The sequence below is a fragment of the Cylas formicarius genome, unplaced genomic scaffold, assembly GCF_029955315.1.
Source record: "Cylas formicarius isolate icCylForm1 unplaced genomic scaffold, icCylForm1.1 PGA_scaffold_6__28_contigs__length_40554024, whole genome shotgun sequence".
NCBI classification, from domain to species: Eukaryota; Metazoa; Arthropoda; class Insecta; order Coleoptera; family Brentidae; genus Cylas; species Cylas formicarius.
In genome coordinates, this window is record NW_026844347.1 from 40,410,340 (window position 1) to 40,425,445 (window position 15,106).

General features: G+C 36.6%; 1 protein-coding gene across 2 annotated transcripts in view; it reads right to left on the reverse strand.

Annotated features, from left to right (window-relative positions):
* The window catches only part of LOC132702964 (glutamate receptor-interacting protein 1), a 126,321-nt gene that overhangs the window by 83,779 nt on the left and 27,436 nt on the right, over window positions 1-15,106 (reverse strand). For both annotated transcript variants that reach the window (XM_060671898.1, XM_060671897.1), the window contains exon 3: window positions 2,191-2,328. In XM_060671898.1, coding sequence (XP_060527881.1) covers window positions 2,191-2,328 — 138 coding nt within the window. The remainder of the gene's footprint in view (window positions 1-2,190; window positions 2,329-15,106) is intronic.

Here is a 15,106-nt window from a genome sequence, read left to right on the forward strand (position 1 = left end):
ATCACTTGTGTTTGTATCGGCCGCTGTTATCCGCAGTCGAAGTTTTGTTGAAAATTAAACGCAAGGAACCGGCGGCGGACTAACTTTGGATCCAAATTACCAAGTTTTCATGGCGGATATTAATCGCACCGACCGAGGGGGTCCATTAAAATTCAGTAAGTTGTAAGAGTGGTCTCCATGAGATCCCGCTTACCCTACGCGAGTTAGTTCGGAACTTCACACGTGCCCCTAACCGGAACAAATTCGAGAGAGAAAGGAATGTTACGATATAATCCACCGACCGAACCAAAGAAGCTGCTAGGCAGCTACAGCTACTAAAATTCATTTTTTTTTCTTTTCTGTACTAAGCGATGCGCAGCGACTCACAAAGTGTCAAACCGATTAAATACCGGCTTCCATTTCAAGATTTTTTTCAAAATTTTTGAATATAGTAAACTTCGTTTATAACGTACATGGGATATAACGTACTGGTCCGGCCAAAATACTCTTGATTTTTCATCGGATATTACGTACCATATATAACTTCTACTATGGTTATGAAGTACAATATTTTCACTATTGCTCTGGTTACAAAGTAAAGCGAAAGGTGCGCTTTTGAGGTTATGGTTAAAATGGCGGATCGGCGCAAGTCTTTAACCGTAAAAGAAAAGAGAGAGAGACTATCAGAAGTATTGAGAGTGGCATCGGTAAGGCCGAAATTGCTAGACAAAAGAAACTGGCAAATAAACGATATCTACAATTTGAAGCAATCGCGAAAAGGGCAAGAAAGCAAGTGGTCCAGTTCTGAAATCGGAAGCAGAAGAATTAGTCGGGGGATTTTAGTTGGTCGAGAGGTTGTCTCGAATGTTTTAAAGTTCAAAAATTGAACTGAGGTGGCTTTTACTTGAGCAAAATCTATTTAACACCATAAATGAGAACTTAAAGTTCAGATTTTCACGAAATTCATGACAATTGTTCCGACAACTACAATAACAAACTACCTGCTACTATATATACCGAAAAATGACAATAAAACCTTAATTAATGTTGTTGTGAGAATTTCAATTTAATAATAATAAGATCGTTAACTATGGATAACCGAGTAGTACTATTCCAATGTTTTAAACGAAATAAATATTCGTAATTTATTTCGTAGGAATGAAAAATAAACATACAGGAAATTTTTAAAACTGATACAATTTGAAATACAACCGTAACAACCGTATAAATTAATAATTTAAGTAAATAAATATACTTAAGTTAATTTTTTGTTAGTCCTAATTAAGTGTTTGCTGACACGTGTAATTGCCGTTTCTTCCCGTTCACCCTAAAACTTCGCCGTTCGAGATCAGAAATATTCGGATACCGTCGACGTGTGTCGCAACTAGACAGGTAACGGAAAGCGACGACCTCGAAAACGGTCTTCTAATAATAAGTTGGAAAAAATACGGCGAAGCTCTCCGGCTTTACGGACGCATCCGGTGATTCACCGTAAGCTCCGCCGCCATCTGCTGAAATCGGAGTCGGATTTCGCACAAAGGAATTTCCACGATCAGTCGAGATTATCAAAGACGTCGGGCTCTGTTTCCCTTTAAAACGTCTCAATTGTGGTGCATTTAAGATGCCCCTAAAGCTCATCCCGGTAAGTAGGACGCTGAGCAAAAAAAAAATAAATACGAAAAGTGTTCGACCCTAATTATACATTTTATTGACAGTATTTTCATGTATACAGGGTGTTCCGTTGTGCCGACTTTTTTTTTAATTCAACGTAAAATCAATATATAGTATATACGGCTTCAATTTTCGCAATTGACTCTTTTTACCTCTCGCCTCTCATTTTTAAGTAGCAAAGTTGCTTTTGTTGCTCCCTTTCCCTTTAAAACGTCTCCATTGTACTGCACTTGTAACAACATAACAACGAGAGATTTTAATTTTTCATATAAACATAGGTCGAAAAATGCATATTTTCTTTTATAACTTTTATATTTTTATCAAATTTGGTGAACATCTTTTGATAATTGAGAGGCGGTATTTAACACAAAACCTTTATTTCTATTTTTACCGGTGGCGTCCGTAGAGGGCTTAAACTGAATATTTTGATAGAAAAAATGGCACGTCACTGCGTCTTCCAACTACAGATTTGTGAGCAGTAGCAGCCTCTAAGTCTATCGCAGCTTATGGTATCATTTCCTCGTACAACTCTTCACTTACCTGGAGTCAGCACCAGCCCCAGCGATTCGCCAGACCTTTTCCGCAACTGGACTACGGTGGTCAGCCTGCACTGTCTCGTCTCCTGGCTGGGCGGTTTTCCCGAATCCTCCGAAAACGTCGGCGACATGGACTTCAATTCTGCAAAACGAAAACGATGGGGTCTCTATCGTCACACGCGAAGGTAAACGGCGGAGCAAACTTTGGATTTGACGATTAAAGAAAGCGCCATCCGGAGGAAATTAAAAATTGCATTTTCCACGCAAAAAGAGAAATCTCGTTCTTGTTAATTCCGCGTCGAGCGAAACGTCGCCCCCTGGCGGAATTAATTAAAACTAAATTCGTAAAGGCCAAAAGCGTGTTTTCTTTCCACGGGAAGTGTTTCCGACGTAATTGTTTATGCGCCTTTTGTAAATTTTTAATACGGTTCGCGCGGTTCTAAAATTGTATTCGGCTAGGTAAAACGAATTCCGGTTAGTAGGAGGTATACTTCGACCAGAAATATAGTACTTTTACCACCGACCCCGTGATTAATTTTGCCTACTGTTTATTAAAATAAATAAGGACTAGAAGTTCAGATTTTCAAGAAATTATGTTTTTACGTGGCAATTGACAACACCGTGTTGTCGGAACAATTGTCATGTAAAAATATATAATTTCGTGAAAATCAGAACTTTTAGTTCTTATTTATCTTGATTTTTATGAAGTAAAAGCCACCTCAGTTCAATACTAACCAAAACCTTATAGAACACCATGCCAAGCAGACCCTTACTAACTAACCATTCCAATACGTAGTTATTGGAACGATCACAGTCAAATGTCTCGGTAATATATACGAACATTTTGCAATTTACATTAAACTCTTAAGAAAGGTACGTATCACCTGATGCTAAAATAAACGCTTCTACTTATTCGAAAATACCCCGCATGCACTATATTTTAGGTCGTATTATACGCGTTTTCATTGTAGAAGCGGGCGTTTGAAGTTTTGTCTCTTTTTTTCGTAACCAAAAAGATCGTGTTGACCGAGAAACAATGAAGGAAAAAGAACTGATAACATCTATTTCCTACTTTACTTCTACTTCGTATTATACGTCGAGTAAACCTTTAAACTTTAGTAAATCAATTTCGAAAATATAAGCTATTCAAAGAAACTTCCACAGGCCACTTTAACGCTATTTACAAAACTTCTTGATTCCCCCTGTTCGCGTCTTCAGAGCTTGACTAAAACTGGCCCGCATTTTATTCTATACCTGCTTAGAGATTGTTAAGATTTCTCTGCAGACTGCTTTCTTTGTTACGCCGTTTATAAAATTCTTTGTAAATGTAGCTTTGCTTTACTTCGAGGAAGAATTCATCATACCCGTAGCGAGATGAGACAAATCAATAAGACTTTTCGGTCTCTATATTAAAATATGGCTCCCATCTTGTCGTGACAAAGCTGAAAATTTTCATTTATCTTCAACTCAAAATCACTATCAACACTAGTAAAACCAATGCCCTCTTCTCAAGTAACACTGTGATAAATGTGTCATGGCCTATCTTTCTGAAACGGAAAAGTCACTTCTTGCAAAAGGTTCCAACTTTGACCTTGGCACGAAAGAGGAAATCATTTTAAATGTCGAGTTTTGTAAATAGTATTCCTAATATTAATTAGTCTTCTTCTTTAACAGCCTGCCACCATCTACTGTTGGATATAGGCTTCCCTTTTAATTTGGTACCAATAGCATTTCATTCTCTTAACTGCTTGCTTGTTTTGGCACATAAGTTTTGCTCGGTTTTATTCATTTCAGTACCATCTATTTCGATTTTGAGATTTTTCTCAGTCGTGGCCTTTGTTTTGCGTTCCATGTTCAACTGGTTTGTCATTTCCGAACAAAAATGTGGTGGAAAATGTTGGAGTTTGAGGAAACAAGCAGATTCAGTTAATTTTACAAAATTAAGTTAAATGAAAATAAAAAACGACTGCTTTCAATAAACGGTTGTCTCGATAGTGTTTATGTGAAACATATTTACATCGAAGTAAGTTATTGCGACGTTGCAAACTGGAAGACCTGACTATAATCGAACTTGGTGTCAAGAAAAATGTAGAAAAATATTCACACGGGCATGGACGTAACGTTCAATTCAAGTCAGATTTAAAAAAATTAAAATAATCTTCCATTTCTCAAAATAAAAAAAAAAAGAAAATACAAAGAAGGACCGGACACAGCAATTGAGAAACGGTTTTAAAGAAAAGTAGAAAATCTTCTATTTTTTTAAATCGAGATGGCGAGATGATGGTAACATTTAGTCTCTTCTCTGTTTAGTCGATACTCTGATGAAATTGGAATATACATGCAGGTGCGATATAATGAGGTTGCTAGGCATCTTGGTATAAGTGTGTTTATGAAACATATCTTCAATAGTAAAGTCTCTCTTGACATAAGTTCTTCGAAAAGATCTCAACACAATAAGAATTTATGAACAAAATTTGGACTCGATACAGCCTCAAACCAGTTTCACTTAAGCTCTGAAGATGTTCACATGTGTTCACAGAATGTGAAATCTTTGTCTTAAATTTACGGATAAACTTTTTCTTTTTACAAAACGTCAACGTCGAAACGGTTCGATTTTCATCGAATTCTTTCGCAAAATCACACGGAACACGGTTAAATTTCCCGCGCATTTTCCATTCTCGGACGACTACGAAATCCATTACGTTCGATACCGCGAGGAATACGACAGCCAGTTTTTCGATTACTGCATTTCCATTCGAAATAGCTTCGCGTCGATCGGGCGAACCCTTTCTTCCCTATCCGGACGTATCGAATTCGCGTCTGCCCTAATCTCGTAATACAAACGGACGCGAATGTTTCACCTCGCCCTTTACGGTGTAACCCGTTTTGCGCGAGAGCGCGTCTCTGGCTTTCGTCGGCGTACATTACGCCGAATTATTTCGCGTTTTATTTACAGCCGACTTCTGCTTTCGGTTAAGTTTACTTCCTCGGATCCGAGTTGAAACTGCACATAAATTCTTGTTTTCCTTGACTTGGCAAAAGAGCGTTAGTGCTTAGTTCCGTCAGAATTAAAGTTTTGAATCTGTTTCCGAGCCTAATTTCGCCTTACGAACGCCTCTTAACTTTCAAGACTGTTTTGTGTTTGATTTTTTTCAAATGGGTTCCATTTTTAAGGAGTTAATGGTTCCTCAGAATCGGAGAAAAAAGAACGAAAAGAAAGCGTCGCTGGGCCGGGCAAGTTTCAAGTGGTAGCAAATGCAAAAACTGTAGCTCTTGATACGGCCTATGACACTGTTTGAACTTATTAGCCAAATTTTTACTATTTTTGATTTTTGCCTACAATTTGAAAACCCTGTATGTTTTTCCTGTTTTTTTAGGTTTCCACGTTTTCACATTTTAATCCATCTGCGCTAAAAATACTAAAGAGTTTTCATTAATTTCCGATCTTTTTCTTTATTGGTGGACTACTGGTTTCGTTAATTCGTTCCCTAGTTTTATTTACACGTTTGTATCATCATACAATCTTTCATTACATTTCAAATTTCTTGGCTTTATTCTTATCTTCTCATGATAAATATATTGTCCAGGCACGATCTACTTATATATTTCTTCTCCTTTTTCAATTTTATTAAATAATACTTGAATGTAAGACACCACCCTTCTCTTCAATATTTTAGCAATTGTTTTTTTTGCCTTTTTTAAGGATTTGTTTACTCACTAAGTGTTTGTACAATATTATTGTTCTTTTTTGTATTATCTATGTCTCTAAAAAAGGTAACACAACCTCTCCAAATGATTTCCGACCCATATCAATAGTTCCCATATGTGGTAAGGTCTTCCAGACACTTTTAAAGAATCAAGTATCCCGATTTTTTCAAAAAACAAAATCCATTTGTGATTCCCAATTTGGTTTTAAGACCAAACTGTGCAGGCGGTTCGCAGGGTTGTGGGAGACGTGGTGGAGAACCTGGAAAAAAGGGAGCAAGCCGCACTCACGCTATGTGACCTCACTAAGGCTTTCGACTGCGTCTCTCATGACCTGCTTCTAGAGAAGCTTGGCAGATATTGTGTCCGTGATCACGCTCAGAATCTTATCCGACAGAAGACAGTGTGTCGTGTTTAAGAATAACATATCGGAGTTGAGGGTTTTGAGCAGTGGCGTGCCTCAGGGCTCCGTCTTAATAAATGTACCCTTTATGAAGACGATACATCATTTCGTGTGATGCACAATAATAATCTACTGGAGGGCAAGAATGTAAGGCTCTTGGGAATAAAGCTTGACGATAGTTTAAATTAACATCTTGTTTAAAAAACTTGATCTGTAAACTTAAAGGACTTACTGTGGGCACATTGCGAGTTACCTATTTTGCCCTTTTTCACCCTCATCTAAGTTACGGCGTGGTTCTCTGGGATAATTGTGGCACAGCAGACCAGGCATTTAAACTCCAAAAGAAAGTTGCTCGTTTGATTGCCTGGAGCACTGTCAACCAATTTTTAAGAAGGTGGAAATTATGCCACTCCCTTGTCCATCAATTATTAGAAATGCAAAAAAACATAGACAGCTTTCGTCAAAACTCCTCTTAACGTCATCAGGTTCGATTTGTAAAGAACGCCGGACGAATCCAGGAGATTTGTAAACGGTATTGGCAAACGTAAAAAATCATCAGTAGTGGAAAATTGGCGTTTTTACAAGGCAACAAATCCACCCGGCCCGCCAAACGACCATCGCCATCGGCTTTTTTTTTTAATACCGCCGCAGTTCGATAATTGCGCCCGAAAACCATTATCTATAGTTGCCCGCAAACATTTGCTAAAAACTCAATCATGGAATATTTAAGCCGCGCAACGGGAGCGGATTTTTTTGCGCCGTCGATATATGAAAGCAAATACGAATGTAATCACAAAAGTAAACGAAAAAATAATGTTGTTTTACCCGGCCGGAAAACGTAGTAGTAGCTCGATTAAAAATATACACGTCGCTGATACGATTTTTGTTTTCCCATAAAATAATACCGTATTTTTTTCAAATAAACACCCGCATTTTCGATATACGGGGGCGAGTGGGGCAAAAATTAACCAAATAAAACTTTTTTCGTTATTATAATTATAAATTCTGGTTACTTGTACGTTTTTAGCCATTTGCGTTATACCATTTTAAAAAAAAATCTAAATAACCGAATCATAAATAATTTATTTTTTTTTTGTATAATTCTTTGGAATTAGCCTAAAGCCAGAGCTTTCGAAAATATTATAAATACTAGCAAAAAATTTTTCAATAGTAACGTTTTTCTTTTAATTAAATATTTTTTTATAAATAATTATAATTATTATATATAACATTATAAATAGGGAAGAGTGAAGCACGACGGTCAGAAGCTTCGCCAAAATTCGGGTAAATTTAGTTTTAGTGATTTGAAAATAATCGACTTGATGGTTAAAAGACACAAAAAATAATAAAAAGCTTAAGGGGGCCGCTTTGCCCCACCCTACGCCACTGACCCGTGGCGCTTTGATGAAAACACATAAATTTAACGGAAAGGCAACCTCTCCTCCCATAAATCGTAGCCGAAACTAGACTTTCGATAAATCTTGCCGCCTCGCAGATAGCATTACGTAGGGTTTAATTATTTAAAATGGCGCTGTTAAGCGTGCAGAAACGTTTAATTCTTTTTCACGATTCGAATTTCCGTCGAAGTACATTCCTCCAATGTCGACGACGGACGATGTAAATATACATCCTGAATACGTTTAATCACAATTCAATGTTATGAGGAGTAGACTGATGTCCACACAAAACATTTATTTGAATCAGATAGGACGAAGAAAAATCACGAATATATAGAAATCTGTGAGGAACCAACCAAAACTAACCAAAATTTATCAAAACCAACCAAAACCAATCAAAACTAACCAAAACCAATGAAAACTAACCAAAACTAATCAATTAGTTGAACTAATCTATCGATGTTTGGATGATTCAAAGAGGTTTCTAAACTATCGTCAGTCCACCTTTTACTTTCGTCACTGACAAAAACTGTTCTTGACACTGCGCACAGTCTAAGTAATGCAAAAAGTTCGTCTTCGAGGTGTTTATTAGAACACTTTGTTGGAGTTGAAATCGCCAAATCAGTGGCTTACCTTTTATTTGCATAAAATCCAATCTCTCATTTGAAAGCTCGTAAAACCATTTCAGTATTTTCCCTCTAGTTGAAACCAACTACAGAACTAGATTTCACAACACTATCACGTTCGCACTTGTTTCTGCTAAACAGTAGAGTTTGGTAGTGTAGTGTATATGTTACCGCATGGTCAGTATTCATCAAATATCATTATTTCTGTCAACATTCATCATACACTGATGGTGCATGCTCAAAGGATTTTTTCTATAAAAAAAAATAATAAAATAAAACTCCATGGGTTGTCATTTATTTTGATTAAACAAGGAAGAAGTTTTCCAATGGATATTAAGAAATTGTTGAATTTAAAACAAACACACCAAGCACATCAAAATCATCGGTTATCAACTCTTTTGTTTACAGAGCCGTAAAACTATCTCAGTCCGAGTCATTGAACCCAGAATCTCTGCTCTTCTCTCTAATTTCCACATTAAAGATATTAAGCGTTCCATCAAAAAATACACTTCACCACAACCTTCTAATAGCAATGAAACCGAAAGCAATCCCACACTTGGCACTGTTATTTTTCCTTATATTCAAAATATCACCTACGCACATATCAAAAGTTCTAAAGAAATATAACGTCAAAACCAGATTTACCACTTGTCCAAAAATCTCTCAACATCTTTGATCCGTCAAACACAAAATTCCATTTGGGATGCGGCAAAGAATACATCGGAGAGACCGGACGAAAAATATCAAGTAGGCTCGAAGAACATGAAAGAGCCTTAAGATTAAGACAAATAAACTCATCAGCAGCTGCCGAACACAATCACGAAACCAGGCATAAAATTTTATTCGATAAAACCAAAATTCTTGCATATAATCAATTTTTCTACCAACGAAAAATCGACGAGTCTACAGAAATCTATAAACAACCGCGATTCAGGTCTTTATCTGTCAGCAATACGGGAATCAGTCATCCGAGACGGTGTTTATGCTCCTCATTTAGCTCCGCGAGTCAGTTTTCATTCAACCTCTGAAGAAGCTAACAGGATGATTGGCGAAACGTTAGCTAGTTCGAGTCAAGTGTTATAAAAAGTATTACAGAAGTTACTTTGAAAAATTAATTTTCTATTTCATTATTTTCATGAATTCCGTTTATTGTTTATGGTAAAAAACTGAAAAAAAATTGTCGTGGTCGAAAACTTCGGTAAACGTATTATACTCTTTTAGTTCGAAACGATATATATTTAAAAAACAAAACAATTTCGCCGCGTTGTATAAACAAATTAACGCAACCGAATTATTATTTGCGTGCGTTAAGTGGACCGGCGTTTTCAATTAAAAGCTCGCAGCCGAATCCCGAAAGAATAATTTTATAACTCGATGTTGTGTTTAAACCTTCGTGATTTAATCGAAATCGATTTTGATGACGTTTATAATGCGCCGAAATGTACGAAAAGTGTTTTCGAGATGCCCGAATTATTACGTTGCGCCGCTGCACTAGCCAATTAGCCTCTCCAATTTGAGGAATTCGTTATCGGAACTGCTCGTCGGAATAATTGGAACGAGACAGCAAGCGTCTCGGACAATTGAAATTCGTTAAGGCCGTCGTAATTGAACGAATTGGATCTAAATATATACCGAGTGGCGCGTAATCGGGGACGATATTCCCGATCGCCCTTGACAATGGAAACAAAGGAGAAGAGAAAAATCGCAGCCGGTGTGTGTGTATGTGTGTGTGTGTCGTTTAAAATAAAAATTTGGATCTAAAAACCCATAGGAGATAAGATACAGAGTGTCCCCCCCCCCTCTCAACAACTTTGTTATTTCAAACGGAACACCATGTATATTTAGAAATTTTTCGAATTTTTTGTTAAAATAAAGGTCACTTTTTTAAGAAATTCCTATTCGAATTTTGCGTAGTTTAACCACAAATTATGTTTTTTTTTTTCATATTTAGCTTGCCCCCTATCAAATTGTGTTGTAACGCTACTGATCCAGGTATTTCAACGAAAATTTAACCACAGACTAAGGAGATCATGCACTACTCAATCAGTCTGTCAGATGCGCATCAGCTTATACAGGGTGTCCCAAATAGGTGGTGCCGTTTGGGTGAAATCAATCAAATATAATTTTTTTCAGATATCAATTCTAGGACAAAAAATAAGGCAAATTTGTAATTTATCTTATATTTAAATTTTAATTACTTTTGGAGATATTCGAGGTTCAAAATAACACCCGTATAAATTCTTGTTGAATTTAAAGCTGCCCACATCAGGTTGGCAACATTAGGTATTTTTTAACTAGCAAAGACATAATACTACTTCTCTTAAAGGTATAATACTCCAGATTTACGAGTAAAACCTATTGCTAACAATACAGTACCTAATAACAAAAATAAATACTTAAAGTTTATAGGTTAACTAAAAAACTACAACTTATTCAAAATACAAATAAAATATATACTAACAAAAAACTTGACAACCATGAACTTTTTAAATAGAAATATGAAAACTAAACTTTATTTACCGAATTAACGGACCTTTTTTAGTCTGTTTTATTTAATGAAATACTAGCTAACACAATGATCGGTTATGTCACACACGACAATATAAAGTTTAAAGCTAATATCCATATACGAGTTGTGTTCAAAAAGTAAGATGACTTTTGTAATTGGGCAGGCCACGTACGTTCGATATATTTTTTGTTATGTTGGTACACATATCACTACCATATGTTCACAGTTCGAGTCAGTTCGAGCAGGTTTCACTTTTTTTCTGGGACAGAAGCGTTGGACGTGATTTTCTGGTGTGAAAAAAAATGGAATACAGTGCTGCAAAATGCTTGAAATGTTGACACCGTATATGGTGATATGGTGAATATACTTTAAGCAAAAAAAAAAATGTTTATAAGCGGTAAAAGCCAACAGCTGCTAAATGATGTTAATGATGATCCTGATATCCTCCAAAAGGTTACCAATCATGGGTTAGTTTTGGTTACTTGTTAGTTGTCTGTGTCTAACTTTTTGGTCTAAAGCATATTCACGATCATGCCTCAAGAACCATATTCACCGGATATGGTCCCACGCGACTTTTTCGTGTTCCCGAAACCCAAAAAACCCAAGTAGGTTTGGAACGATTGATTGAGGAGATAAAGAAAAAAAACGCTGAACTCCTGATAATAACGTTAATTTCTCTTTTATCTTGGTTACGCGTAAGTCGAATTAAACATTCTCAAAGACGAAAATGAAGTTAGTTACAGTAATTCTACTTGTTACTTGCCTCACTTTGCGTATAAACGGGCTTAAGGAGCATTTCGTGTATACCAGTATCCCACCAAATGAGTTACATTCTAGAATTTCAAGTTATAAGATCGAGGAACACTGGCAGTCTATCAAAACTTCATTTTACACTCCTCCCTTAGTTTTCACAAATATACGTTACGGTACATCTCAGACAAGACCTACTTAATGCAGAATAAACATCTATCGGGATGGGTTTTACCAGGGTTCTGCGAGGGTCTTAAAACGTAAAAGCAATAAATGCACTATATTTTTGGACGTATTATACTACCGTTTTCTTCAAAAATATTTTTATAGTATGTATAATTTTGTACCGTTATTATTTACGTAAATCTTGTGTTTGCCTTGCACACCACGGTCTTCGGCTTTCGAAAAAGCAGGATTTCTGTTCTTGGGGTCCGAGTTTTACCAGTAGCAAGGCTTCTTTCATTAGCAGCACCTTCCAGGGCAGATTTAGATCGTTTTTTGCACCTCAGGTAAACAAAATTATAGCGAGGATGGAAAATCGGCTTTTTTCCATGCCGTATGGGATCCGGATTTTCGTAACCGCGAGTTTCCCTTGACGAAAATTGAAAAGTGCGTTTTTATCAAACGACACGACAAAAAAATACGTTCCAAAGTCTGATACGTTTCTCGTTTCTGCTCTAGATCGAATCCGAGATAAAAGCCCCCCGTATTCGGCAAAAAATCGAGCGAAAATCCCCCCCCCTCGCGCCTTATCAAGATCCGATGTTTTCCGTATTCGCGCCATAAATCTTGCGAGTTTCCACGGCGAAATTTTCGGCCGATGTTAATGGAAGAGCTACAATAAGGCCCCGCGTTTGTTTTAGGCCTCCAAAGGAAAATTGATTCGATAACAAAGCGGCCATTAGCGCCGGCTCGTATTAACAACGTTTTCATCCCCCTCCCCCTCGTGCCTTTGAGGCCCGCAGTCTCGTGAATTATTATTCCACTCAAAACGAGGTGAAACGATCGCTTCATCCGGTAACGGGTAAACAAAACAACCCTTAATATTAACGGCCCTTGGCGACTGCAAATTTAATTTGCCCCGGGTCGGGCGTGATAACGGTGGTCAAACATCTCGGAAAAAAATTCTTTTTTTTTTGAGTTTTTGTCGTCCATCAGAATAATTATATACTAAGACACGGAGCGTTTTCTAATCGAATGTTAATAATTAAGGAAGAAGAGAAGAAGAAGATGAATTGTAATTAATTGTAAAATACTAAAACAAAATGTAAAAAGTACAGGGGCGTAAAAAAAACATAATTTATAAATAACACAGTAGTGAACAATACAAATGTAACACCAAGACGTACTATAAAAATCGTACGGAAGGTGCAAGGTAGTATGCTATGATCTTCACACATTTCAGTAAGCCAAGGATTTTAATTTAGTTTTTTTATTTTAATGGCATACTCGTCCACACTATAGAAACAATTTTCAATAAGCAACACTTTAATATTGGTTTCGTACACCCGAATATTTGAACAGCGTTGACAGAGTTTCCCCATAACATTGTGCCATATGATATGTGGAAATGAAATACATACACACTGTCACGGAAGAACAAGCTGGAGGATAGTTTTCATATAAGGTAAAACTGGTATCGTCCGCAAATAAAGCACACTTGACAGACCCCAAAAAACGGCATAGATCAGCAAAATACACTATAAAAAATGCAGGGCCGAGTACGGACCCTTGGGGGACCCCAAAGAGGATTTACGTCTGTCACACATTGTCAACCCGAGTACCATTAAAGGAAAGTTTTTATACTGGACAATTTCCTCTTTTTTATTGCAAAAAAGAACAACAACAACAACAACAGGAATTCATGAAAAAAATGAAATAGAAAATTAATTTTTCAAGGAAACTTCCACGGGCTATCCTTTTAACAAAACTTCCGGATTCCTAATGAGTTTTTGTTGAGTCGAACTTGCTGACGTTTCGCCATTCTGTTGGCTTCTTCAGAGCTTGAGTGAAACTGGCTAGCATTTACCATTTAAATAGAAACTAATATCAATCTCCCATTCTTAGATATTCTTATCAATAGAAAATTTCTTGTTTACAGAGGCGTAAAACTATCTCAGTCTGAGTCATTGAACCCAGAATTAAAACACCTTACCTCTAATCTTCTCTTTGATAATTTCCACATTAGAGTTATTAAGCGTTCCATCACAAAATACACTTCACCACAACCTTCCAATTGCAATGAAACCGAAAGCAATTCCACACTTGCGACTGTTGTTCTTCCTTATATTCAAAACATCACTGACCACATATCAAAAGTTCTAAAGAAATATAACGTCAAAACCAGATTTACCACTTGTCGAAGAATCTCTTATCACCGTCGATATGTCAAAGGCAAAATTCCATTTGAGATGATTATTTTATAGACTTTTTTATTGGGTAGTTTAAAACAGAAAATAGTACATTTTCGAAATAAGTATATTGTTTTTCATTCTAAAATTACGTCTCTAAGCGACGACGCAATCTCAGAAGTGGAATTTGTAATTTAGGAATGAAATTTTGAAACATTTTAAAGCCAGGCCATTTACCACAATGAAGAACGTATCTAGAAAATATCATATTCATTATTCAAGCATATCGAAATTCTTAGTTTAGAAATACGTACATTTAAATCGAGTACGATTAAGAATTTGTTTTTTCTGTGTCGTTGTTTGTTACTCTCTCGGGAAAATTTCGACCCGCGTTCCCTTTCCCCCCACTCTTTACCTTCGTCGCAGGACGGAGCAAACTTTACGTCGTTACCAAGTTGAAATGGGATTGCCGGGAGGTTTATTAGGCCGGAATTTGCATCGGCCGGAGGGTCTATATCCGCGAATTAGGTTTATTAAGTCCCGATGTTTTAACGCCATAGTTAAATCGCTTAAATTGCTATTCTGGGAATTCCAATGAAAGCGTCAGGTAGAAGAGGGTCCTTAAATATTTTAACCACCTTAATTGTAGTTGTCATTCAGTATTTTTCTATAAAATAAGGTGAACTAATTGGGACTCAATTATTTCGTAGTATTTTGTATTATGGAACCAACTCCATCGGGTATGTAAATTTTATTTTTAGCGAGGAAAAAAAGAAGCGATGCTGACATTTCCTCGAGTGTAGATCAAAGTGATCAAGATATAATACTAACAATTTTGCATGCTGGCTCTAAAGATGGTTGGACTCCAAATGGACTTTCTCTGTTTGCGAAAAATATTAAAGATTCTTCTTTGGATTACCATGAAGACACCACCGCTGATTTATTTGAAAGTTGGTTTAAAAACAAACTAGTTTCAAACATTACTCGTAATAGCGTAATTGTAATGGAGAATGCAAATTATCACAGTAAACAGTTGACTAAAACCCCTTCCTCATGTGACACAAAGCAACAATCCAAAACTACATGTATAATAACGACATTTATTTTCACGAAGATTATACCAAAAAGCAATTAAATGAGGTTCTACAAAGCTAGAACCTACAAAAGGAATACGTCTGT